At 41.4% G+C, this 24786-nt stretch overlaps 2 protein-coding genes across 3 annotated transcripts; both read right to left on the bottom strand.

Annotated features, from left to right (window-relative positions):
* Window positions 1-13688: 13688 nt before the first annotated feature.
* gadd45ga (growth arrest and DNA-damage-inducible, gamma a) lies at window positions 13689-15341 on the bottom strand. Its single transcript, XM_044196113.1, has 4 exons — window positions 15181-15341; window positions 14967-15068; window positions 14653-14863; window positions 13689-14501 (listed from the first exon to the last, which is right to left on the bottom strand). Exons 1-4 carry the CDS (start codon window positions 15231-15233, stop codon window positions 14388-14390), a joined length of 480 nt encoding a protein of 159 aa, XP_044052048.1. The 5' UTR covers window positions 15234-15341; the 3' UTR covers window positions 13689-14387.
* Window positions 15342-18055: 2714 nt separating this feature from the next.
* creb3l3l (cAMP responsive element binding protein 3-like 3 like) lies at window positions 18056-24489 on the bottom strand. Of its 2 annotated transcripts, XM_044196109.1 has the most exons (10): window positions 24332-24489; window positions 22646-22786; window positions 21820-22213; window positions 21477-21586; window positions 21195-21287; window positions 20683-20789; window positions 20399-20467; window positions 20225-20309; window positions 20008-20101; window positions 18056-19757 (listed from the first exon to the last, which is right to left on the bottom strand). In XM_044196109.1, the coding sequence occupies exons 2-10, from the start codon at window positions 22784-22786 to the stop codon at window positions 19351-19353; spliced, it is 1500 nt and encodes a 499-aa protein (XP_044052044.1). In that variant the 5' UTR covers window positions 24332-24489; the 3' UTR covers window positions 18056-19350. The 2 variants fall into 2 exon arrangements, with proteins under 2 accessions (XP_044052044.1, XP_044052045.1); XM_044196110.1 differs by lacking the exon at window positions 22646-22786 and having other exon boundaries at window positions 24332-24463.
* Between the last annotated feature and the right edge of the window lie 297 nt (window positions 24490-24786).

The raw sequence follows: 24786 nt of genomic DNA, 5'->3' as shown, positions 1-24786 counted from the left end.
TTCACACTCTTACACACAAACACACACACACACACACACATGCACACACACAACAAGAAAACACACACAAAAACATAGACCACACTTACACTCTTTTCAGTCTTTAACCTCTGCAAATAAATGAAAATGTCTGCAGACCACTTGTGCTGTTAAACAATCACAAAAAAGACGTCAGTTAATCATTTCAGCCTCTGTTTTATAATATAAAATAAAAAATACTAAAATGCAATTTACATAAAACTGGATAAGCACACACTAATTATCACAAAACATGAGAGAAAATTGTAGCATCTATCTGCCATTGCCATCTTTGTTTAGATTTTGCTTGGATTTTGTTTGTGTTCTAGGGTGTGTGAGTTTACGATATTTTATAATTGGGTAGATAGCGGAGCTTCTGTGTTTTGTGTGTGTCCACAGTGATAAAGTGAGTGTTAACTGGAAGACAACGAGATCCTGACGGTAAAGGAACCTAAAACAGGTGACAGAACCAGCAATCAACCTCTGTCATAACAATAACAGCTGTATAAGTATAAGTTTCCTGTATAAGGACAACATACACATGAGCACATGTACACATGTGCGTGTGCACAAACACAAACACACACAGGATGCTACTTTTAGTGTGACAGTTGCTCATGCACAAACACACACAGCGTCTATATGACCCTGAGGTCAAGAAATGAAAATGATGAATATGTTTCTGTCACAACAACAAAAATAAGAGCGATCTTCAGTTTTTCAGCATTTATCACAAACGAACCAGGCACACACACAAACTCACAGGCAGATGCACACACATACACTCCTTATAACCCTTCATTGGGAGATTAGACTGTTGACTTTTAATTGGTTTATCAGCGTGTGTTTGTTTGATCCTGGTATTATAGCCCAATGTGTTTTCTTCCTTGAGTGAGCTGATTAAAAAATCTCCCCCTGTCAACACACTGCCAGATAGATACCACTGTTTGATTAATTCACACACAAAAACACACATGTCATAATCCCTGCCCTCCCATTGGCTACTGTGGGAGCCCTGTTTCCAAAGCAACATTGGAATGCGGGTGTGTGGCACCGCCCATTTCAGGAAGGAACCACATGTAAACAAACCCGGCATGTGCAGCATTGTGTGCTCCGTCTGACTCTGTGGTAAACAGAGTGTGACTCTGGGTGCAGGCAGACTGAGACTGACCTAAAGGATTACATGTTATTCTGTTGCCTGGACATGTTGTTTGTGTGATTCATGACATGGAATCATCAAATCTGAGCTAAAATTTAAAGACAGAGAAAGCAGACAGGAAAACAGGCTTTGAAAATGTGTGTTAAACTGTATATTTATATGTATGTTAGGTAACCAAAAGGTTTGCTGCAAGTCAACAATAGGTCCACATCAGTGTGGGAAAGCAGGTGCAGGCAAGCACAACAGTAGTGTCAGTGATCTTTCCTCCAGCGTCACATCTTTCCCTTAACCATGTCATTTTATGGGATGTCCAGCCTTTTGTGCTGCTGTGTGTGTTTACTTCTGCTGTCTAGATAGCACAATATGGCCTTTCCTCTGCAGGCCAGCAGCTAAAGGTAACCAAAGTTCAGGAGATTTAGCACTGAGTGGTACATAACAGCTCAGACATTTTACTGTAGTATGGCTTCAGTGGCTGGACCATAAAGTCCTCTTCTGTATGTGACAACAGAAGGGGGGAAAATAACAAGGTTATTAAAGAACATAACAGCAGATAAACACATTCAGTGATCAAAATACCCATACACAGAGACACCTATCCCATTGAGCAAGAACTCCCAACAACCAATCAAATTTCTGTTACCAACAGCAACAACTCGTGTTTATGCCTGCCTCTAGCTAATCCTGCCCTCTGATTGGCTGGTACCAGAGCCTTGGAGCACAGCCCCTTCCCCCCTCTCCCGCTCTGCCTGTCCCTCCATCCCCACAGATTAAGTAACACCGGCAAAACAAAAAGAGCTTATTTTTGTTTTTCCTCAATGACAGTGCAACCCACACAAACATGGGGCTTGTTTAGATGCAAAGGTATCTGGTTTATGATGGCACAGAGAAATGTAGAGGTACAGAGACAGCAGAGTGGGAGAGGAGGTGGGATAAATTGAACCACTGTTGCCATGCACCCCCAGTGTGTTACTAGGTTAAGTGTGGTATGCTGCTATGAAAAAAAAAAAAACAAGTGCAAGGAAGAGGGCAATTGCGTCATTCCCTTGAAAAGTCCTTGAAAAACATGTCTCTCTCCTTTTGTACCCTGTGCAAAATTCTAATTGCACTTTCAAATCATCCTCTGGGAGGAATTTCAAATTAAAATGCAGCACATGGTGCCTCAGCATACAAACTTCTAAATGTTCTCTCATGCATGAAAGAGACTCCAACTTAAACTCTTCGCAGTATTTTTGCTCTAGCTCATTGATATCTTGTTAAAAAAACATGCATGATCTATGTTTATCAGCTGTATTGAGTCTCATTGTTCTTTTTTGCTGCTAAGGCAAAGAGAATGAACGCAGCCAGCTGCAGTTTGTTTTGATCTTTTGGCAAGTGTTCAGAGGCTGTTGTTAGAGTAGAGGCACCATTAGATAAGATATGTTGCCAAGAACATTGTCAGTCCAGATCTGACATTATTATGCAATACCTTAGTGGTTCAAGGAGCATGTTTTTAACTCCTAATAAAACATGGAAGCGCCTGTAGGAAAACTATGTGCACAGTTTGAGAGTATTCATAATCTTCCAGTACACATTTACACACACACACACAGGCACACACACTCTTTTAAAGACAGTCAACTTGTTTGTGCATGAGCAGGAGTCTGTCATGATGAGCTGCTGCATCATCATTCCCCGAATAACCCTGACCTGTAATCGAGTGACGACACAGCACAAGCAAATAAGGCCTTCATCAGGGATCCTCCTCTGCCCTTTACTTCTCTGCCTGCTCTATCTCTTCTGTTTCCATCATCTCCTGATATCATTCCTCCTCACTCACCCACTCTTTCTCTCTTTTTCTCCCTGTGTCAAGGCAGGCCATGTCCCTGGCTGCTCAAGGTTTCTAATTAGCATGTGCACTGAAAGCAGAGAGGCAGTCTGGCAGTCACACTGTTAACTCTCTCTCTCTTTCTACTTCTCTCTCTAAAAAAAAGCGTGATGCTGCGTTGACACCTTCCACTGGCTGTACCAAAGCATTATGAACTTCCTTAAAGTAAGAACACAGAGTTTGTTACATGTATTTCCAGTTTCTTCTTTTCACTTTTATTACCATTTTGTTTCATGCCTGCACAGATTCCTGATGTGACTAAACAATGAATACTCAGTGGACAATGTCTTCCTGTTTCTCTCCTTTATTTTCTGTGTGTTTGTGGCACATGTGTGTATGCTCCAACATTGCTCTTGAATTAAACAATCCCCATGAATAAGAATGAGTGATGTATATTTAGTACTTCTATTCCTGTGTGCACTGACGTGATAGTGAGCTGCTGTAACAAAAGAGTTTCCCCTTGGGGATCAATAAAGTATTTCTGATTCTGATTCTGATTTCAGAAACCACTTTGTTTAGCCTGAAATAGTCTTACACAGCAGCGTGATGGAATGTGGAATTTACACCATCCATGCAATGTGTCTATCTCTTTCTTTTTAGGCTCTTCTTATCTATCCTTGAATCAACCCGGTCATCCAGTCTGCCCTCTCTGTCTGCATGCCAGGACAGATCAGAGACTCTATCATCAGATGAGCAAATAGCTTGCAACTTCCCCACATTTTATCTGTATGTCTGTCTTTATCTGTGTAGACAGCAGTATTCATCTCCCCTCTTCTCCAGGCTGCACTTCTATGGCCATGCCTTCCGGCCTGCTGCTCTACTTGAGGATTGTGGGCTATGAGAGGGGATTCCTGGCACGGATTTGAGTACATGTGTCCTGGAAGGACAAGCTCAGCTATGTCAATAATGTGTCAGCTCCGCCGAGGTTACAGGCTGCTCCCCATATTTGGCAAATCTCTTAGCGTTGCCCCACCTCAGCCAGACTGGCTGCCACAGTAAACCAGAAAGTATGAATACAATCCAGAGGCAGACAGGCGATAAGAGAAAAAGTGTGAGTGAAAAACAAAATGGATTCTTACATTCATTAAATACTATAGTCTTTAGTGAATTATAACACACTTGGAGGCTTAATTTTACTGCATTTGACACTATATTTGGCTTCCCCTGCAGATCTCCGCCCAGTCCAATAGTTCAGTCTTCTATGATATGCAAATCTGCAAGTGCAACCACTATATATGTCTGGATATATTTCAAAACTATTAGAATTACATTATGTAAAAATAATGATTGTGCCTAGCTGATGCCTCATCATCTCAGCTGTGCACTTATCATGTACTTCATGCAGAAAATCTGGAATTCCGGATTAATCCAGGAAAATAACATCTGGTTGATTATTTCTTGCATACCTGCTGCATTTGTTTCTACAGTGATGTTTGAGGTGGCTGTTATGTTTTGTTGTATGTTTAGTTGCGCACACCATTCACTTTAATTACGACAGGTTCACGCATGTGTGACGAATTCAGTTCATTTTGCCATGGAATGTTAATGAAAGTGAAAAATAATTTGTGTATTCGCCCGTGATTCGGATCCGCTACAAAATTTAACGGGCTCTTCCTTGGCCAATGCTACACCCTTCCACCAAGTTTCATGAAAATCGGGCCAGTTGTTTTTCCGTAATCCTGTTGACAAACAAATAAACAAACGGCACTAAAAACATAACCTTGGCGGAGGTAACTAGGTGAGACTGTAAGACTCTGAGACTCTCTGAGCTGTTTCCATCATCTCCTGATATCATTCCTCCTCACTCACCCACTCTTTCTCTCTTTTTCTCCCTGTGTCAAGGCAGGCCATGTCCCTGGCTGCTCAAGGTTTCTAATTAGCATGTGCACTGAAAGCAGAGAGGCAGTCTGGCAGTCACACTGTTAACTCTCTCTCTCTTTCTACTTCTCTCTCTAAAAAAAAGCGTGATGCTGCGTTGACACCTTCCACTGGCTGTACCAAAGCATTATGAACTTCCTTAAAGTAAGAACACAGAGTTTGTTACATGTATTTCCAGTTTCTTCTTTTCACTTTTATTACCATTTTGTTTCATGCCTGCACAGATTCCTGATGTGACTAAACAATGAATACTCAGTGGACAATGTCTTCCTGTTTCTCTCCTTTATTTTCTGTGTGTTTGTGGCACATGTGTGTATGCTCCAACATTGCTCTTGAATTAAACAATCCCCATGAATAAGAATGAGTGATGTATATTTAGTACTTCTATTCCTGTGTGCACTGACGTGATAGTGAGCTGCTGTAACAAAAGAGTTTCCCTTGGGGATCAATAAAGTATTTCTGATTCTGATTCTGATTTCAGAAACCACTTTGTTTAGCCTGAAATAGTCTTACACAGCAGCGTGATGGAATGTGGAATTTACACCATCCATGCAATGTGTCTATCTCTTTCTTTTTAGGCTCTTCTTATCTATCCTTGAATCAACCCGGTCATCCAGTCTGCCCTCTCTGTCTGCATGCCAGGACAGATCAGAGACTCTATCATCAGATGAGCAAATAGCTTGCAACTTCCCCACATTTTATCTGTATGTCTGTCTTTATCTGTGTAGACAGCAGTATTCATCTCCCCTCTTCTCCAGGCTGCACTTCTATGGCCATGCCTTCCGGCCTGCTGCTCTACTTGAGGATTGTGGGCTATGAGAGGGGATTCCTGGCACGGATTTGAGTACATGTGTCCTGGAAGGACAAGCTCAGCTATGTCAATAATGTGTCAGCTCCGCCGAGGTTACAGGCTGCTCCCCATATTTGGCAAATCTCTTAGCGTTGCCCCACCTCAGCCAGACTGGCTGCCACAGTAAACCAGAAAGTATGAATACAATCCAGAGGCAGACAGGCGATAAGAGAAAAGTGTGAGTGAAAAACAAAATGGATTCTTACATTCATTAAATACTATAGTCTTTAGTGAATTATAACACACTTGGAGGCTTAATTTTACTGCATTTGACACTATATTTGGCTTCCCCTGCAGATCTCCGCCCAGTCCAATAGTTCAGTCTTCTATGATATGCAAATCTGCAAGTGCAACCACTATATATGTCTGGATATATTTCCAAAACTATTAGAATTACATTATGTAAAAATAATGATTGTGCCTAGCTGATGCCTCATCATCTCAGCTGTGCACTTATCGTGTACTTCATGCAGAAAATCTGGAATTCCGGATTAATCCAGGAAAATAACATCTGGTTGATTATTTCTTGCATACCTGCTGCATTTGTTTCTACAGTGATGTTTGAGGTGGCTGTTATGTTTTGTTGTATGTTTAGTTGCGGCACACCATTCACTTTAATTACGACAGGTTCACGCATGTGTGACGAATTCAGTTCATTTTGCCATGGAATGTTAATGAAAGTGAAAAATAATTTGTGTATTCGCCCCGTGATTCGGATCCGCTACAAAATTTAACGGGCTCTTCCTTGGCCAATGCTACACCCTTCCACCAAGTTTCATGAAAATCGGGCCAGTTGTTTTTCCGTAATCCTGTTGACAAACAAATAAACAAACGGCACTAAAAACATAACCTTGGCGGAGGTAACTAGGTGAGACTGTAAGACTCTGAGACTCTCTGAGCTGTTTCAATTGTCCTGAAATAGCCTTTGCCTTTTACACTTATCTCACTGCAGCTTATGTAAAGAGGCAAGCCCAAAGCCCCTGCCTCATTTGATCAATGCATTTGGCATCATATCACTCCTTCTGGACTTGAGTCACATTCTTGAGTTTACATTCTTCTAAGAGTTTTTCTTTTTTTTAAGTATTTTGCATGTTTGTTGTGATGGTATTCACTTCATGTGAAATACCATGAGGCAGGATTAAATTAGAAATCTGGCACTTGGACCATGTGATCTAAGTTTAGCTGTTGAGGTTTACGTAAGGTCACTGCTATCATGGCTCATATAATATTTTTCATAAACCCCGTGACCAGAGCTTCATGGCAAAAAGGCAGTGAGGGCACACACATAATCTTGTTTATGCTAATAATATAGACACTGCGCTCAGAAATCACACATTTCATCCAGTCAATCCATTCGGTTGCTACTGAACAAACACACTGATGCAATCCCAGGGCAATTTTTGCAGAAAAACAAAACATCCAAATGATTATATCCTGCACAAATAGTGGAGGGTATATTTTCCATATTTAAAACCATTCTCTCTGCCCAGCTATTATTATTATGATATTTAGGACAATTGTCTCATTTGTTTTAACCAGAGCTAACCAAGAGTAGTATTTGACATTAACAGCAGTTAAGTGTGTGTCATGACCTTATCTGCAATGACCTGCTGTGTGTGTGTCACTCTACTCCCCAAGGGGACACAGTGGATCTCTAAGTATAGGTCAGGTGTGTGTGTGTGTGTGTGTTTGTTACCTGGCCACCCTCCCCTTGGCTCACACACAGCTGTTTTACTCAGTCTGATTATAGGCTCTTTAGAAAGACAACATTACTTCTGAACTGAGAGGTTTGGATCATGTGATCTCATCCTTCCCAGTGTGATGTGGTCATCCCAGGTGCCCAGGTGTGTGTGTATGTGTGTTGTGTGTGCTTCGAAATTTACAGCTACCTCAGCCTAACCACAACCACAAAACTCAAAAACCACCTGTGTCAGGCCATACTGTCAGAATGATAGTGACTACTCACAAACAGCAGCCTCAGTGTGAACATATTACTGTGCTGAAATCACCTTGGCCACTGCAGCAATGACAAATTCCCTGCACTGTGAATATAAGAACTTCTGAAAGTTGCAGATTGTGCTGGCTCACCACACGGCCTCTGAGGAGTGAGCTCACTGTAAGATGAGCAACAGCAGGAGCAGAAGCAGCTAGGGTGCAGCTCATTTCTCTAGTGAGTGACACATACTTAGATTAGAGACACCCAACACCAGCCATCCATCTATCTAGCTCTCTCTACTGCCTGCCAGAGCCAGCTGGGCCTTGAGCTCATGGTACCAATCTGGCCATGAGAGAGAGAAAGAGAGAGAGAGAGAGAGAGAGAGAGAGAGGGACTCAGAGCTGGGTGGGGTAAGAGGGGATGCTGCCTGCCAGCTCATGGTGTAATCTCATCTTGCTGTGGTTACTGTAAGTGAGATGGAGAAGGGAATTGGAAGAAGGTACCACAGTTCCCCATGAAAGTAATGGCTCTGGGAAGGGCAGAATATCACTCAAAGTCTCTCTGAAGTATTTAGCATTTACAGTTGAACCACAAGTCTGGGAATCATATCCCAATATGGAAACACATACTGTAACATTTCACCAGGGTTAAAATAGTCAAACTAAATATATCTAAAATATTAATGTGCATTTTCTTTCCTCTCTCAAAATGGTGTAAACAAGGCATACAATATTAGCATTACCAATAACTATTCGTGACTTTTTTTTTTCTTTTCTTTTGCTTGTTCAAGTGTTCTGCATGCATGTCAAATAGAACATAGGAGGTTTGAGTTGTGTGGAATTTTAATGAACTTTTTGAAAACAAACCTGAAAACGTTTTCAGGTTTATATTTAGTCGGCATAGTGTAAAAGGGCTGCTGCATTTGCTTCAGCAGACCAGACATTGGACGAAAGCATTGCTCAGTCGAAAGCAGTGGTGCTTAGTGACTGTGAGATTGATTTTGGGACTTTTTATTTCAGTCTCTGACTAATTCTGCTCTTAAATACAGCTTACAAATTATTGAAGGAATGGTTCAACAATTTGGAAAAAAAGATAGATCTTGATACCACTCTCATACCTGTACGTTCAATATGAAGCTGGAGCCAGCACCTGGATTCTTGTTGTCACTGAGTGGTTGCCACACACTGCACCAGGCCAAAAAATAGACCTGCACATAATCCCCTGTAAAACTTCGACTTGTCGTTTTTACATTTTGTTTTCTGTATGGATGAAACAGACATTTAACGTGTTGATTAGTGAGCTTTAAATTTGCTGGTAGGTGGATCTTGTTACCTCTGGACAGAGCCTTGACTTGACTTGTTCTCAGTCTTCATGCTAAGCCAGCTGCAGGCTTCAGATCTCATCAAGAGGGTGAATATGCTCATTTCCCAAATTGTCAAACATTTCCATTAAGAAGGTAAGTTATCAGTTGAATACCCTTTAATCATCTAGGTAAATTTTGTGTCTGTAGATCCATCAGGGATAAACTGAATATTTTGTCTGGGGTTGTGGCACAGCCATACAAATAGCTTGGCCCAGCAGAGGCAAGGCACCCTTTCCAGTAGCCTCCAGTCTTTTTGTTCTCTGCTGGCACTTTTATATACCTGTAGCCAAAACTTTTACAGCATAAAAAGAGGCATGATATTGTTTCTGAGTCTTGCATAGGAGAAACTTGCATGAGTTGCTGCTACTAGAAATTAGGGTTGAGATGGCCCAGATAATATAGGCCTGAGTGATACAGGAAGGCATTGGAGAAAATGGGTTTTAGGAAACACTGAGAAGAATCTGAAATATCACAAAGACCATCAATGTAACTTTCATCCAAAGAAGTAGGTCAGAGTTTTGAGTCAACAATACACTTTAATACTGTAAATGCCAGCTTCCTGCATATACTTAGCCAGTAGCTACTTTGTTTACTAGGAGCACACAATGAAACAGTCAACATTTATATTCTTGAGAAAATGGGTCTTATCTGGGACATTGAATATTGCTTTTTCCCCAAAACTAGGTCCATCTTGATACCACTCTCATACCTGTACGTTCAATATGAAGCTGGAGCCAGCACCTGGATTCTTGTTGTCACTGAGTGGTTGCCACACACTGCACCAGGCCAAAAAATAGACCTGCACATAATCCCTGTAAAACTTCGACTTGTCGTTTTTACATTTTGTTTTCTGTATGGATGAAACAGACATTTAACGTGTTGATTAGTGAGCTTTAAATTTGCTGGTAGGTGGATCTTGTTACCTCTGGACAGAGCCTTGACTTGACTTGTTCTCAGTCTTCATGCTAAGCCAGCTGCAGGCTTCAGATCTCATCAAGAGGGTGAATATGCTCATTTCCCAAATTGTCAAACATTTCCATTAAGAAGGTAAGTTATCAGTTGAATACCCTTTAATCATCTAGGTAAATTTTGTGTCTGTAGATCCATCAGGGATAAACTGAATATTTTGTCTGGGGTTGTGGCCCGTGTGAAATAGAGGATAACTCATTATCAGCACTTCATATATAGGAAGAAAAAGAAAACAGTCTGGATAGCACTCTGGAGTAAACTACTGCTTGATGTTTACCATTTTTCTGTGCCACAGTTGAAAACACTGATGTTTCCAAGTCAGAGCACACATCTGTCTGGTCTCGCTCCCTCCCTTTCAGTCTATCGTAGCTCTAGATCTCTGGCTCAGACCTCGTGCAGACAGTCGGGCTGCCTCGTCAGTCTGGACTGTTGCTCCAGGCTTTGGCACCAGAGCCAACACAGGGAGAAGATGTTTGTTACAGCCATACAAATAGCAGCAGCGGCAGAGGCAAGGCACCCTTTCCAGTAGCCTCAGTCTTTTTTGTTCTCTGCTGGCGCACATATACCTGTAGCCAAAAGGAACACAGCATAAAAAGAGGCATGATGTTGTTTCTGAGTCTTGCATAGGGCTTGCATGAGTTGCTGCTACAGAAATTAGGGTTGAGATAGCAGATAATATAGACCTGAGTGATGCAGACGTGGAGAAAGTGAGTTTTAGAGAGCACAAAGAAGAATCTGAAATATCACAAAGACCATCAATGTAACTTTCATCCAAAGTAGGTCAAGGATTTAGTCAACAATACACTTAGTACTTAAATGTAACTACCATATACTTAGCCAGCGCTACTTTGTTTACTCGGAGCACACAATAAAACAGTCAACATTTATATTCTTGAGAAAATGGGTCTTATCTGGGGCATTGAATATTGCTTTTTTTCCCCAAAACAGGTCAGGATTAGGCACGATTGCCTCTGCTATTGTTGCTGGTAGCGTTTTTTTTCATGGCAGAAAACAGAAAAGGCTGCCTTCAGAACACTGACCTGTTTAGACAAAAATCCCTGAATATTTTGGGTGCTTTTGGAAACGTGCTAAAAAAAACGTTATGAACATTTTAAATGTGTCCCAGTCTACCCCACAAGTTGGCTGGGGCTTTTATAGGTAATTTTCACAAGATATTGTATTTCATCTTTGACTCAGACACTCACTTTTTGTTCAATGCAGAGTCACAATCAATCAATCACACTTTATTTACATAGTACCTTCAAATCAAATACAATTCATAGTGCTTTACAAGGGATTGACAAAATTTAGGATAGAAAAATGGATTTGGAGACTAATGCATACTAAAACAATCAAAAACTAAAAGTTAAATGAATAAGACAACAATAAAAGACGTATAGCTAAGATAGTAAGTAAGATAATGAATGAATAAATAAATAAATCAATAATGAAAGTAAAATATGAATCAAATAAATAGATAATAATGATAAAATATGTATAAATAATAAAACCATAAAAGTATAAAAATACTACATAAAAGCCAGACTAAATAGATGGGTTTTTAGTTGATGTTTAAAAATATCAATGTTTTCAGCGGCTCTCAGATCCTCTGGACGGCTGTTCCAGCGGCTTAGAGCATCCAAATGTTTTTGTTCTGGTTTGTGGAACAGCGAAAAGAGAAGAACCGGAGGATCTGAGAGGGTTTCCTGGTTCATAAACTAAAAGCATTTCTGAGAGGTAGTCTGGTGCAAGGCCATGTAGTGCCTTATAAACTATTAAAGGAATTATAAAATCAATACGAAAACTAACAGATAACCAGTGTAAAGACTTTAAAATAGATATAATGTGTGCTCTCCTTTTGGTCTTTTCTAATTGTAGCTGATTTATTGTATTCTTTGGTAGACCAGAAAGGAGAGCATTACAGTAGTCTAGCCTGCAAGTTATAAAAGTGTGCATCAGTCTCTCTGAGACTGTTACTCAGAAAGAGAAATGGCCTCACTTTGGAGATGTTCTTCAAATGAAAAAAATGCTGTTTGTGACACCCTGCACACGAGCCTTGAAATTGGAATCAGAGTCAAAAATCACTCCTGGGTTTCTAGCTTCTTGGCTTGGGTTGAGTCCTAGTGTATTTAGTTTGGAGGCCAGTTTCTCTCTCTGAGCCTTTGAACCCAGTGATCACTACTTCTGTTTTATCCTGGGTGAGCTGTAAGAAATTCTGTGACATCCAGGCCTTTATGTCTAAAATACAGTTAAAAAGTGAATCGGCCCGGTGTCATCAGGATACACGGCCACATAGAGCTGACTGTCATCAGCATAGCTGTGGAAAGCGACACCATGCCTCCTGATCACAAGCCACATTAGTCTTCATATCAGTGTTTAATCACTGTTAAATCCCAAATCTAGCTAGTTTTGACAGCACATGTAAGAGAGTGACTAGTTTTGTCATCATTTATGATCATTTAGTCTCCCTTATACCTACCAGTGAAAAAGTCCCTTTATTGCATCTCTACTACTTGTTTTTGTAATTCTGAGTAAAGCTTCCTCTGTTCTTAGAACACTGAGCAGTTACATCAGTCTTAGCAGAGAGGGACTACCTTCTTTGCTTGTGTGTGTGTGTGTGTGTGTGGGTGGCTGTCACCATGATGTGTGTGAGTGTGCACATGCAGGTGTGCGTGTCTGTTCATGCTTGTGTGCACCTGTGTTCAGGCGTGCACACATGTAGGGTATGACCAGTGGTTGGCTGGAGACCAAGGTGCTGCGAAGAAAAGCGAGATGAGTTCCTCTGAAGTCTGCTATCTCTTTGATGTGGGCCGCCTTTTACTGTCAGCTTCAGCTCAGGGCCGACCACAACACTCTCACACTTCCCCGCCACCAATGATCTCGCTGACCCTCTTTCTGCTACAGCTCAGCTTCAATTCCAGTCAATTTTCTATGGTGTGATTGCACGTGACTGTGTGTGCATGTGTCTCCATTAATACAAAATGTATACATTTTCCCCATGTGTGTTGCCTAATGGTTTGCATGAATTTTGTAAGCCATTGCAGGATTTATTAAACTGAACTTTCATGAAAACCAAGCATATGCAATACTGTAGATTTCCCAACTGTGCATATCTGATATGTAAAGTTTATTGATTGGGTTATTGATACCATACAGCCTCCTATTTCCACATGGATGCACAAAACTACAACTAAGCACACTAACAATTAACACACAGAGCTATCTAGCCTCAGCTGCCTGTGCACAGAAAACAAAAGAAAGCTCTCTCCTGCAAGACCCCCAGCCTCGGCCGCGTTTCTGGCTGCAGAGATTGTGCAAGCTGTCACATAAGGCAGCTGGTCTATGAGCAGTAAAAGGTCAGCGCCGGGAAAGAGCACATGTCACAAGCATCATTATGTTGTAACTACTCTCTCTTTCTCTCCCCTGTAATCTCTCTTACAGCCACACAACTTTCCGCCACCCTCATTTTACTCTGAACTTCTCTTTTACTGGGTGGCTGACGTCGTGCAACACTTCCTGGTTCTATTATATCTGTGCAATCTGCTGTTATTTCCTACCTACCTGCTAGAACCTGAGCTAACCTAAGGTGGTGAGTGCCGATAGTCTGTAAAGCTTCATGCAAAAGGTGAAATAACATTTCTGACGAGAGGATGAGTTTGATTTCAAATGTTTATTCACAAAACATAAAAAAATTAGTACAATTCAAATGACTATTGCATTGTTTTCGTCTGCATATTTGAAAGGAAAAATAATAGTCCATGAAAAAGTGTCACACGTACAGCTCAAATCAGGATTTGCAAGCAGAGTCTCTGCTTATTCCAAGAAATCCCTGATAGCTGCACTGGAAAAGAAAAGTTAAGTCCATTTAGAACTTTTCAGATACCCTCTTCCGGACCAGCATCTTCCTTTTTCCCCTCTGATGATATTCAGTCCAGCCTCTGAACTTTCAAATGTCCATTTCTTGCACAATATCTCTGTGACCTTCTCTGCTCAGGTTCCCATTGCCTTTTGTCAAGGGCAGCAACTGGGTCAATCATCTTTTCATGCACTATGCAGCACAGTCCAAATCCTTCTCAGTGTCCATCAGGCTTTCTGTGCACTCCACATACACCTGACCCCGTCCACACTTGACCTCTGAACTTGAACCCTTCCATCAGGGTAATCCAGAACCAACGTGCTGACCCAGAATACACTGGTAGGGTGTGCTCTTTCACAGGGTTACAGCCACAGCCTCTTAATCCAGACATGTGAGGCAGAAAGGCTCGACAACCCCAGCTGAAGCTCAGCTCCTTGACTTTCTTTTCATCATCTTCATCATCATCATCATGTGAAGCATTGTTAAGTGTCACTTCAGCGCTCTGGGAGTGTGATGGTGGGCACCCAGTCGTACACGCTGCGGCTCTCCTCGCAGAACAGACTCAGCTTGTCTAGAGCGGGGTCTTTCCATGGGTTTGCACTGGGGCTCTGCAAAAAAACAAAACAACAATGACATATTTAGAGTCAGATCACCTGCCACGGATATAGAAGATGCATACATGTGCAGAAATTTCAGACAGAGGAGTGATGCATGCATGATTCACTGGCTGCCAGCTCCTGTCTGAGTGGGTGAACGTACCGTGACAAGAATGCAGTGCGCGTCCTTGGGCTCGCCGGTCTCGTTTTCACCCACGAGGTCGGCCAGACGCTCTATGTCATTGACGCGCACCACGTTGATGTCGTTGTCGAAGCAGAAAGCCTGAATGAGGGTGAAGTGGATCTGAAGAGCGATGTCACACTCGTACTCCTCATCGGTGGCGAGGACGCAGAACGCCACGCTGTCTGGGTCACTGTGGAGAAGACAAGGTGGTCAAAAAATATTCTCTCGTGCTTACACTTAAAGTTAATAAAATGGCTACTGTAGTTAAACATTTCACGAATTGCAATACTTACACATTCATGACTTTAGCAGATTCATAAACTCCCACTGTCAGGTAGTCCTGCTTCTTAGCAGCGACCAGCAGCTCTTCCAGGGCTGCGCCTGCACTTTGCACCCTTCACAAAGAAGAATACACATCATCAGGACACTTCGCACATTTTGATAAACAGATTTAAAGCATTAACCCAAAAGCTTGAATAATGTTGTATCCATGTGTAAAATATTTACCTATCTACGTTTTCCATTGTATTCTCTTGTCCGCGGATCTCTTCCAGAGTCATAGTTATAATCCAAGCACGATCGGGGTTTCGCAGTGAACACAAAAGGCTGTTTAGTTCTCTGTGTAGTCTCTTGCGTTATTCTGAGCTCGGAACAGGCTGTGGGTGGATTTATAGCAGGTCAGCGTAGTTTCTCGGCAAGGGGCGGTCTTTTCCGCTCCTGTCTCATACCATTGGCTCAGAGCAGCCGGAGTGAGGAAAGCAAAAGTCCCCGGGCAGTTGCGCGGAGCATGTTGACAACCCCACGTGGGGCAAGATTACAAATTTTCATGAAATCCCCCCCACCCACCACCAATTCCTCCTTGCCTTGTCAACATCCAACATCACCACAATGAGCAAAAACTAAAAGTCCTGTTTACTGGATGGACTTTCAGAGTCACTGCAAAGTACAACTGACATAACAAAGCCTGAACCCACTGTGGCTTCAATCGGCCACCTGGATATCGCACAGTAAACAACAACCTGGCATATGCTGGCATGTTTATGACCTAAATGTATAATGCTTACATATAAATCACGGGATATTACACGCTTTTGAATCATAAACAGAAAAGGCATTTGAAAACAATTTTTAGCATCCGAATTAATTTCTTTAATAATGTGATTGTTTGCATTATGATGATCACAGGTGGAGGTCATGGTTTATTCACCATGTTATTTAGCCTACCACTTCATCACCCTGCCATGTGATTGTAGATTATATAACTGTTATGCACCAAGTGATGTTTTCCCATGACAGGGGGCATGGCAGACCGAAGCATCTTCGGCCATGCCATCCTACAGATGACAATGTAATTGTATATGCAGATCAGTTAAAGCTGTGGGTGAAACAGCAGTGGAATCACTAGTGAAATGAATCTATTCCATGATAATCTCTGGAACAATCTTTTAAGGACTGGACTTTCCCAGCGGTGGGGAATCACTGCTGTGTTATATATATACCCCTTCCAAACTTTCCCTGCCTAGCCTTGCCCTTAATAAACAACTTGTTGACGAATCACCTGCGTGCGCGTGCATTCTATCAACGTACTAACGTGCGGCTACGTTAAGGCTTCCTGTTAGTTATAGAAACACCCCGCGAGCGAGCCTGTCCTGACCCCAATAGGGCGAGATTTCTTGATGTAGACGTGTTTTGGAGGAGTGACCGAAACAGCTTGTGGCCGGCACACGCCGCTTTTTGTTCGCCTATTGAAAAGGAAGCTTAATTGCCAGTCTGACTTGACGCGTGTCGTTTCTCCTCACAATACTCACGTCCTCCACCTGCCCCCGGGCCTTTCGTGGGGCTGATGGATGTGAATACGTGTGTGTGCGTGCGTCTTGCGTGCGCACACACACTCTTAATTACCCCACTCCATTCATACCCCGCGGACAGATGCGCGTGGGCCCCTCGCGAAAAGTGGTCATTAGTCTTTACAGGCCAGGTTATCTTATCAGTGGGACTGCATGTGTTTACATTCAACATCATTCGCTTTTCACACGTGATGTTTACCATAGTAACCTATGCAATAATTTAGAGTAGGCTGCATACGAATAATTAAAAAAAATATATAAAATCTCAAAACTAATCATGAAGAAAATGTGCACTCCTAACAGACATTACCACACAACAGGGGGTAGCCTACTACAAAGTGGGCCTAATTACAGGAATATTGCACTCTCTTGAAGGTTGTTGTCTTTACAGGTTTCGTGTTAAATGATGAGTCAAATAATAAACCACTCTGACATTTGTTTCAATGCAAATTAAGGTGCATACGTGATAACTAGATGACCTTTAACCTAATCTACAGCATCTATGGAGCCGCTGAACGCCAACTCGTCCCGCATAGAGCAGAGCGCTCAGTGTCAGAAATCAGACTGACACCGCCACCTGCTGGTCATTCAGAGCGACCGTTCCCTTTCTACACAACTTGTCTCAACACGTTGAATAAGCTCATGACCTATGCTCATGACTCATGATTCCAACCTCACAGCAGTTGTTATTCCCCGACAGGTGAGGTTTCTTCCAAAGTCAGATAAATATTGTTTGCCAGCCATGGAACAGGAATGTGAACAGGGATATACAACAATTTCTGAGTGGAAAAAAGCAACAAATTGACAGTTTGAATTTACAGAATTTAAAGTATACATGAAAACGCCTGCCCTCCCAAGAAAATCCTCAAAATGTCCCTGCATTATCCATACAGGTACATTTACATATTATTTACACAAAGAAATCCAATGCACTCTGTGATTTGCTAGTCAGATAAACAACATTACATAAATCTTTTTGTATCTGGAAGCTGCTGGAATTTTGTGGCTTTAACAGCTCTGAATGCAGTAAGCAGTTTGGCTAAGAGGATGGGGGAAATCCCAGCCTGGCTGTGAAAATCCCAATGGAGAATAAATTAGAAACACTCTCCCTACATGACCTTGAGGCACCTAACTCCCTAAAACTATATGAACAAAAGCTGTGGCAAAATGTTCCAGACTGTGGTTGGACTGGTATCTCCTGAGCGATAATTTGTCTGTGAAAATGTCACTGTATGGCTGTTAAATGAATACTTTCTTGGATAAAGAAAGATTATGAAAACTGAAGAGCCTTTTAAAATTGTTTACATAGGTGTATAGAGATACCTTCCTCAGGTAAATCCTCAAAACAGTTCAAATGTTATCCACACAAATTCATAGCTGATTGTGTCTCTGTTGTAATGTTTAATTTCAATGTAGGTCTTGTTTTGTCAACAACCTCCTCAAGTTGAAAAATTCAGTAAAACTCAAGGTAAACAAGATTGAACGTGTTCTTCTATTCCTTTGTCAATAACACTGACCAAGAAAAACTCAAGTCATTCCGATTTATAAAGTTTATTATAGAGCTCCAGACATGTCTTTCACATAAAGAGTTCAAATGTACAGAAGAGCTACAATCATTTAAGGGTATTTACATTCCCTTCTTGGACTATGTCAAATGTCAGTGCATTTGTTCAACATGATCAACATTTAAAATCTCATTGACTGACTGATTATAACGAAAAGCAGCTCCAATACTATTTAGATTCCATTTATTACTGATGGTAACATAAGAAATACACAAAAAACAACAAAAATGCCTCACTGACAAAACAGGTCATTACATTTTTGAGCATATTATACTGCAACATGGTTTACTGAGCAAATATATCAAACCCCTTATTCTGTGCACACAGCTGCTAAGGTATTTCAGACATGTTTATAAAAAAGGTAAGAATTGTCCCATGAAGCTGCAAAACAGGAGACTGCAGGGGTAGACTGGATTGGCTAACCATGACAAACTATATTTTGCAGACATTTTTTTCTTGCCTTTCTGAACAACATAAAAACAAAGCATTCCAAAATTAAAAAGGAGCATGGATACCCTTGTTACAAGGGAAATACTAAAACTTTACAAGTCTACGGCCAAATGTCCTGCAATGGCTTAAGCAATACGGTGGTCAACCACTTTGATCAAGCTTTATGTGAATCAAGCAGTCTATCTTCTACTAAGCAATGGATGTTTCTGGCTAGTTTGGAGTGTTGGACTACTTATTTTCACAATAATTTACTATGGGAGAGTCATTCGTGAGCAGCTTACGTTAACATCTAGATCTGCTGGAAGTGATCAGACAGACCAGAGAAAACAAAGCTCTCCTTAGAATTTGGCGATAAATAATAACGGCATCAAGTAACACCTCTCTTAAAAGTAATCTACTGCCGGTGCATTATACATTTTCCTGTGGCAGTGCCAACAAATTTACACATTTTGGTCATTAGCACCACTTTGTACAATAAGGTGAGAGCCTTCTGTACCACCAAAGTAGCATGCGGCCTCCAGCAACGCAAGCATGTATTTTATCACTGCAATGTCCTATTCTTTAGGTAGTTTACACTGCTGAAATATAGAAATCTCTCTCCAGTTCTTTTTGCCCACTGGAACAAGGAAATCAGAACAAAGTGCAAATAAAGTTAACTGTAGTACATGAGAGGGCTGTTGTAGGGGAAAAGTAGGGACAGGCATTTATCTTTACTGGTATTTTCCCTTCCCCTTTTTGTAAGTTTAAGCTTTCCTCCACCTAAAACATCAGGAATATGGCTCCCTCTGCTGGTTATATTGATCAACATCTCCCTACTACATCTCATCTGAGCGGTGCTGCTGTAATATGACAGATGGGGGGTTCCGGTCTATCCAGTTATCCTTGGATCCTGTGACCTCATATGCCACAGCAGATGCCACTGCAGCATCAATGGATCCTTCCTGTAAGGCCCCTCCTCCGCCAGCCGGCCCCGGCGTCATCTCTGCAGCCTGAGTGGGACTGGAGAAGTCTGCCGAGGAGTTGCTGTTGACTCCGGTTTCCGAGTCAGGCTGCTCCACCCTCTGGTAGTCAGGCGTGTGATTCTTCTGACCACCGGCAAAGATGGCTTTAACGTTCTCCACCTCTGCTTGGGGCACCAAGCGAAGCTCCTCCTCTTCAGGCTCAAGGTAGGATACAGCATCTGTGCTTTCTGGTGGCAGTGAGCGCAAGGTCCGGGAGATGACTGCAATAACGAATGGAAAATGGTTACCAAAGCTGAGCCAACAAAGACACATTGTTGAGAAAGAAACGCATGAAATCTCAGTCACACAAAGACAGGGAAGCCATTCACTTGAAAATGTATTGAGGTGATGAGGTGCATTCTGCTAGTACACACTGAACAGACATGTTATCTTGATGAAGAACCCAACAAATTATGTGTATCAAAGAAACATGGCCAGAAAGGTTGAAATTTTTATTTTGAGGTAACTTACTGGAGGAGGGTGTGTAGAGTTCCTTCTGTTCTTTGTTTCCACCAAATGGATTGACTGACGGGAAGATGATGAGACAGAACGAGAGCAGGAACACCTGGAGGGCAAAGCCAAGGAGAGAGTGAGGGAAAAAATACTGCAGCATGACAAAGCACTTGACACTTGATATGAGAAATATAATCAGGAGAGAAAAATAAGTTAATATGGTCAACAAATTTACCATAACACAAGTGCTGGTTGTGCTGGCCTTCATAGTCGACATCTTCACCATAGACTGTAGTTTCCTCAGTTGCTCTATCAAGGAACTGTGAGAACCAAGAGGACAGATTTAGCAACACTTTCTAGAAATGTGTTATTGCATATTAATGCAGAAGCAATATTTCAGAGATCTTACATGTTCTGTTTCTGAAGCATTTGGACTTTCTTCTGAAGTTCCAGGTTGTGTGCAGTGCAAATGGCAACCCTGTGGTAGACATTGATTCAGTAAATAGTAGATTTATCCAAACCTACACAGAGCATTTGACCAACCATAACAACTCATCAACCATAAAAATTAAAGACACTCCTTGACAGCCTGTGGTGCTCAAAGATGGAGAAATTTCTGTATCTATGTTAGAGAAGAATTTAACAGAGATAATTCATTTCTCATTTGTAGAAATGTTGGCCTCTTCATCTCACCTGTTTTCCAGTCCATCAACATACACCTTCTTCTTCTTGCGGCTCTCCTGAGCAGACTGCTTGTTGCGGATCTTCCTCCTGACCCTCTTCAGGGTCCTCTCCTCTGCCTGTTACACAGAGAGGAGGCTTTCACCAGAATGTTGATATGACAGATGATGATGTGTATATAACAGCCCTCAGCAGCTGCGCCGCAGAAAGACCAAACAGAAAAATCCATTTCAATATTCATCAAAAGCAGGGTCTGAGGGTCAAAAAACTAAATAGCTATCACACATATGGCCAAACAATACAACAAATTACACTGTTCAGGATTATTGCATTACAATGATTGCTACAAAAATGAACAACAATAATTCTAATATATAAGCAGCATGTTGTCTGATTATTATTATTATTAATTTTTTTTTTAAACATTTACAACAGATGTTGTTATCCAAGCAGTTTACAATGCCACTCAGTTTTACATCAAGACCATCAGCTCAAATAAATAAGCATTTTTTGGCATCAATTACCTTTGTGAGAGGCATGTGTGTGGGAATAGTTGCTCCCTCTTTCGACAAAAGCCGCTTCTCCTCCTCAGTGAGCACAATCTCTTTAAACTGGAACTGATCGGGAGAAAAGACAAATAATTTTTGTCGCCTGTTACATTTGTGGTTGTTCAGTGAAACGTAAGATGGAGAATCAGCTCACCAATCTTGTCACAAACATGAATGACGCATACCAAACTGAAACCTTCAGTCTTTTGACCAAAAAAACCAACAACATAGAAATGAGGTAAAGTGGGAAAAACTGACCTGGTCTGTTTTGTTGTGTTCAGTTGAATCCTGTGTTGAGTCCTCTATGGCCAAAGTGCAGGGCAGCTCGCTGGTGATGTCCTCCTCCATTGCCTCACTCACCAAGTCATCTGACACAAGAGAAATACATTTGAAATAAACTTAATCTGCTATTCTGATCTGCTAGGCAAGTAAGTGTGTTTTTAATTACTTAATCGTTTGCAGCATCCCTCCCACTAAAATGTGCACTAAATCCATGTGTTTTGAAGGGGTTTAAGTGGATAAGTTATAAAATATCCAAGTACCTAAGCCTATAGAACTTACAAATGACGTCTGAATCTGAGAGTTCTTGGACTACACATACCCAGATCAATGAAGACATCTGTATCTGGATTCTCTGCCCTCACACTCTGCAGGACATCCATGTCCCTGCCTCCGCTCTGCAGCAGAGAGTAGCTGTGATCCGCCTGGACTGTTAAGGCCTCCACGCTCTCAGTCTGCAGTTCTCCAGGGGCCAGGGCAGGGTCTGAGTGCACCGGGCTGGGCTGGGAGTAGCTGGGACTGGGCACAACATCACTATCACTGCTCTGGGGACTCGGGCATCCCAGAAGGTTGTTGTTTCCAACCCCAGAGCTGCTGTCATCAGAAATACCACTGTCGCTGCCCAAGGGTGAATGAGAGGGATAGATAGACCCCATGTTGTCCTCTTCCTCTAACAAGCTGGACAGAAAGTCTTCAGTATCCATACCGGTCAGTATCTGGGAGAAAGAAAACCGTATTACACTCTAAAATGCACACATAGTAGCGAAGTAATCAAGCTCATGTGCTTTTAGCTGCTCTATGGTGTTGATATTATGTCCAAACCCTGAAAATGTACCATTACAGTTAGTAGTTACTCCTATAACCATGTAAACAAATGAGGAAAACCCCATTTCAAGCAAGACCTTTAACACCAAGATTACATAGAGTTCAGAATCAGAAATACTTTAATGATCCCCGAGGGGAAACTCTTTTGTTACAGCAGCTCACCTTTACGTCAGTGCACACAGGAACGTTTGAAAATACACAGTAGTAGCATTCTGAGTAATCCAACAATAAAGAGGAACAATACGGTTAAATACTGTCTTGGATAGCAATCTAACCAACTTCATCCTAAATTTATATTTTTTTTTCTGTGAATGAAATCTTACATCCTGTTCAGACAGCCAGGATTCGATGAGCCCGGTCCCATCAGGAAAGAGAGGCTCAGTAGACCCAACCTCTCCACTGTGGAACAGCAGCCCTAACAGGTCTGTCCCATCCATGTCTGGAAGGTCCTCAGTGACTGACATCTGTAGCAATACAGCAGTATATAGACCCCAGCTTAGGTTAATATTTGTTAACAATGGCATCGATGTTCAAGTAATATTAGTATGAAACTGATATAATACAAGTATGATGTCAGACTAGACATTGTCTGGGATGTTGGGTTTCACAATTTTGTGATAAAGCTTAAATGTCATTTATTGGTCTCATGGGCTGCATTACAGTTAAGTAGTGCTGAAAGTATTTGTCGATTAATCAATTAGTTGATTTTAAAAAATCAATTTCTTTTTTAAAACATGGCAAAAATAACTGGTTGTTGATGCTTTTCTCTGTTTTATACCATTGTAAATTTACAGAAATATCTTTCAATTTTGGACTGCTGATTGGAAATAACAAGCAATTTAAAGACATCACTTTGTGCTCTGGGAACTTGTGGTGAAAATAAAAAAAGAAGACAGATCGATAATGAAAATAATTGTTAGTTGCAGCCCTATGAACTAATTTGACAGTTCTAGCTGACTGAAAACGTTGAATGCCTCTACATTCTTGACGATCATATGATTGCTTATCTGAGATGCTACCACACACCTCAACTATGACTAAATGTTGTATAAAAGTCCCAGTAGTCATACCCCAGAAATCATTACATTTGAGATATGCAGTCAAAATATTGAGTCAAATGTTGCTGCAGTAGAATTTCCTTTTTTCAGTATCACCCTGCTATGGAATTTGTGATGGTATTACAGTGATATTTGTGTCACAGGACAACAGAAAGGTATAGTAAATGGAGTGATGGTCCACTAAGCTTCCACCTGGCTTAAGTGTCTGATTCCTTGGGTTCTGTTCTGTAGTTTGCCCCACACGCTGACCCCCATGTGGAGGCTGCAAGTTCATACTGATTTGACTGTAAGGAGGTCATTAACCTCAGCAGGCACAATATTTAGGGTGGGATCTAAAGTATGACAGATTACACTTCCCCGTCAATGGGTTAATAACACGTATACTGAAGTGCCAAGTAAACAGCTTCATATTGCATCATTGCCACGCTCCCATCATGACCTCATCTTATATTGAGCCCCGCCCCCACATGTCTTTGTCAGGAGATCTGAATACAATATCAAGTGTCAAAACAAATCAGATGAGTAGCCTTTAGTTAATTCCAGCAAAGGACTATTTCTATGCTGCATTGCTTGCCGAGGAGAAAAAAATATATGAAAGCAGTCCGGATGCAGGGTGTCTTTATTGTCTTGCAAAATAAAAGTATTGTCTCGCAGCATAGCCATTAAATTACAAACGAAATGACCTAGCGTTACTTAACGTGGCAGTGAACGCATACGAGCAACATGATTCATGAGATTTTGATTTAACAGGCTGAAAAAATGACTGCATAATATATCGTCAATGGCAGAAAGAAGGAAATGTCGTAGGCCAACATCGACGAGCTAGCTAGTTCATGTTAGCTTAATAATCCTGTTAACTTGATCTTTATTGCCACGAGGGCGTGGTCCCTCGTGACATTAAACACATTGAAAACCATTAAACACAGTTAATGTCGACGTTAATTTTCTTACCGTTTGACGACAGGAGACAAAACACCATTCGAGTGAGTGCGTCCTGGTGTCTTTTGGTTTCTCTACTCAGCGTTCCTTCGCTGCTACCGTCTACCGTCACAGCGCTTCCTCCTGAAACTACCTTCCAACATGGCAAAAATTGCGTCATAACGTAAATGCGGACATGAGTACGTGGTCTTCTTGGGTGCTTCTGGGAAGTGTAGTACAGTATCCTACCATGTGCCGTACTCGTGATTGTCCCGCTTTCTGGATACACATAAGTGGCAGCAGAAAAATACAGAAAATTGAAATACAAGATGAAGATGATCCTAAATGATTACTTTTTTTTATTATGTGATACCATTTTGCCGTAAAATACAGAAAAATGGTTTAAAGCAATGACCAGCTGCTTGTAAAGCAGTGAAAATACATTTATAAAATAAAAAAGATACCCTACTGAAGTGTCTTGGATGCTG

The sequence above is a fragment of the Siniperca chuatsi genome, linkage group LG5 (genome assembly GCF_020085105.1).
Source record: "Siniperca chuatsi isolate FFG_IHB_CAS linkage group LG5, ASM2008510v1, whole genome shotgun sequence".
Classification (NCBI taxonomy): Eukaryota; Metazoa; Chordata; class Actinopteri; order Centrarchiformes; family Sinipercidae; genus Siniperca; species Siniperca chuatsi.
This window is presented reverse-complemented; position numbering and strand designations above follow the sequence as displayed.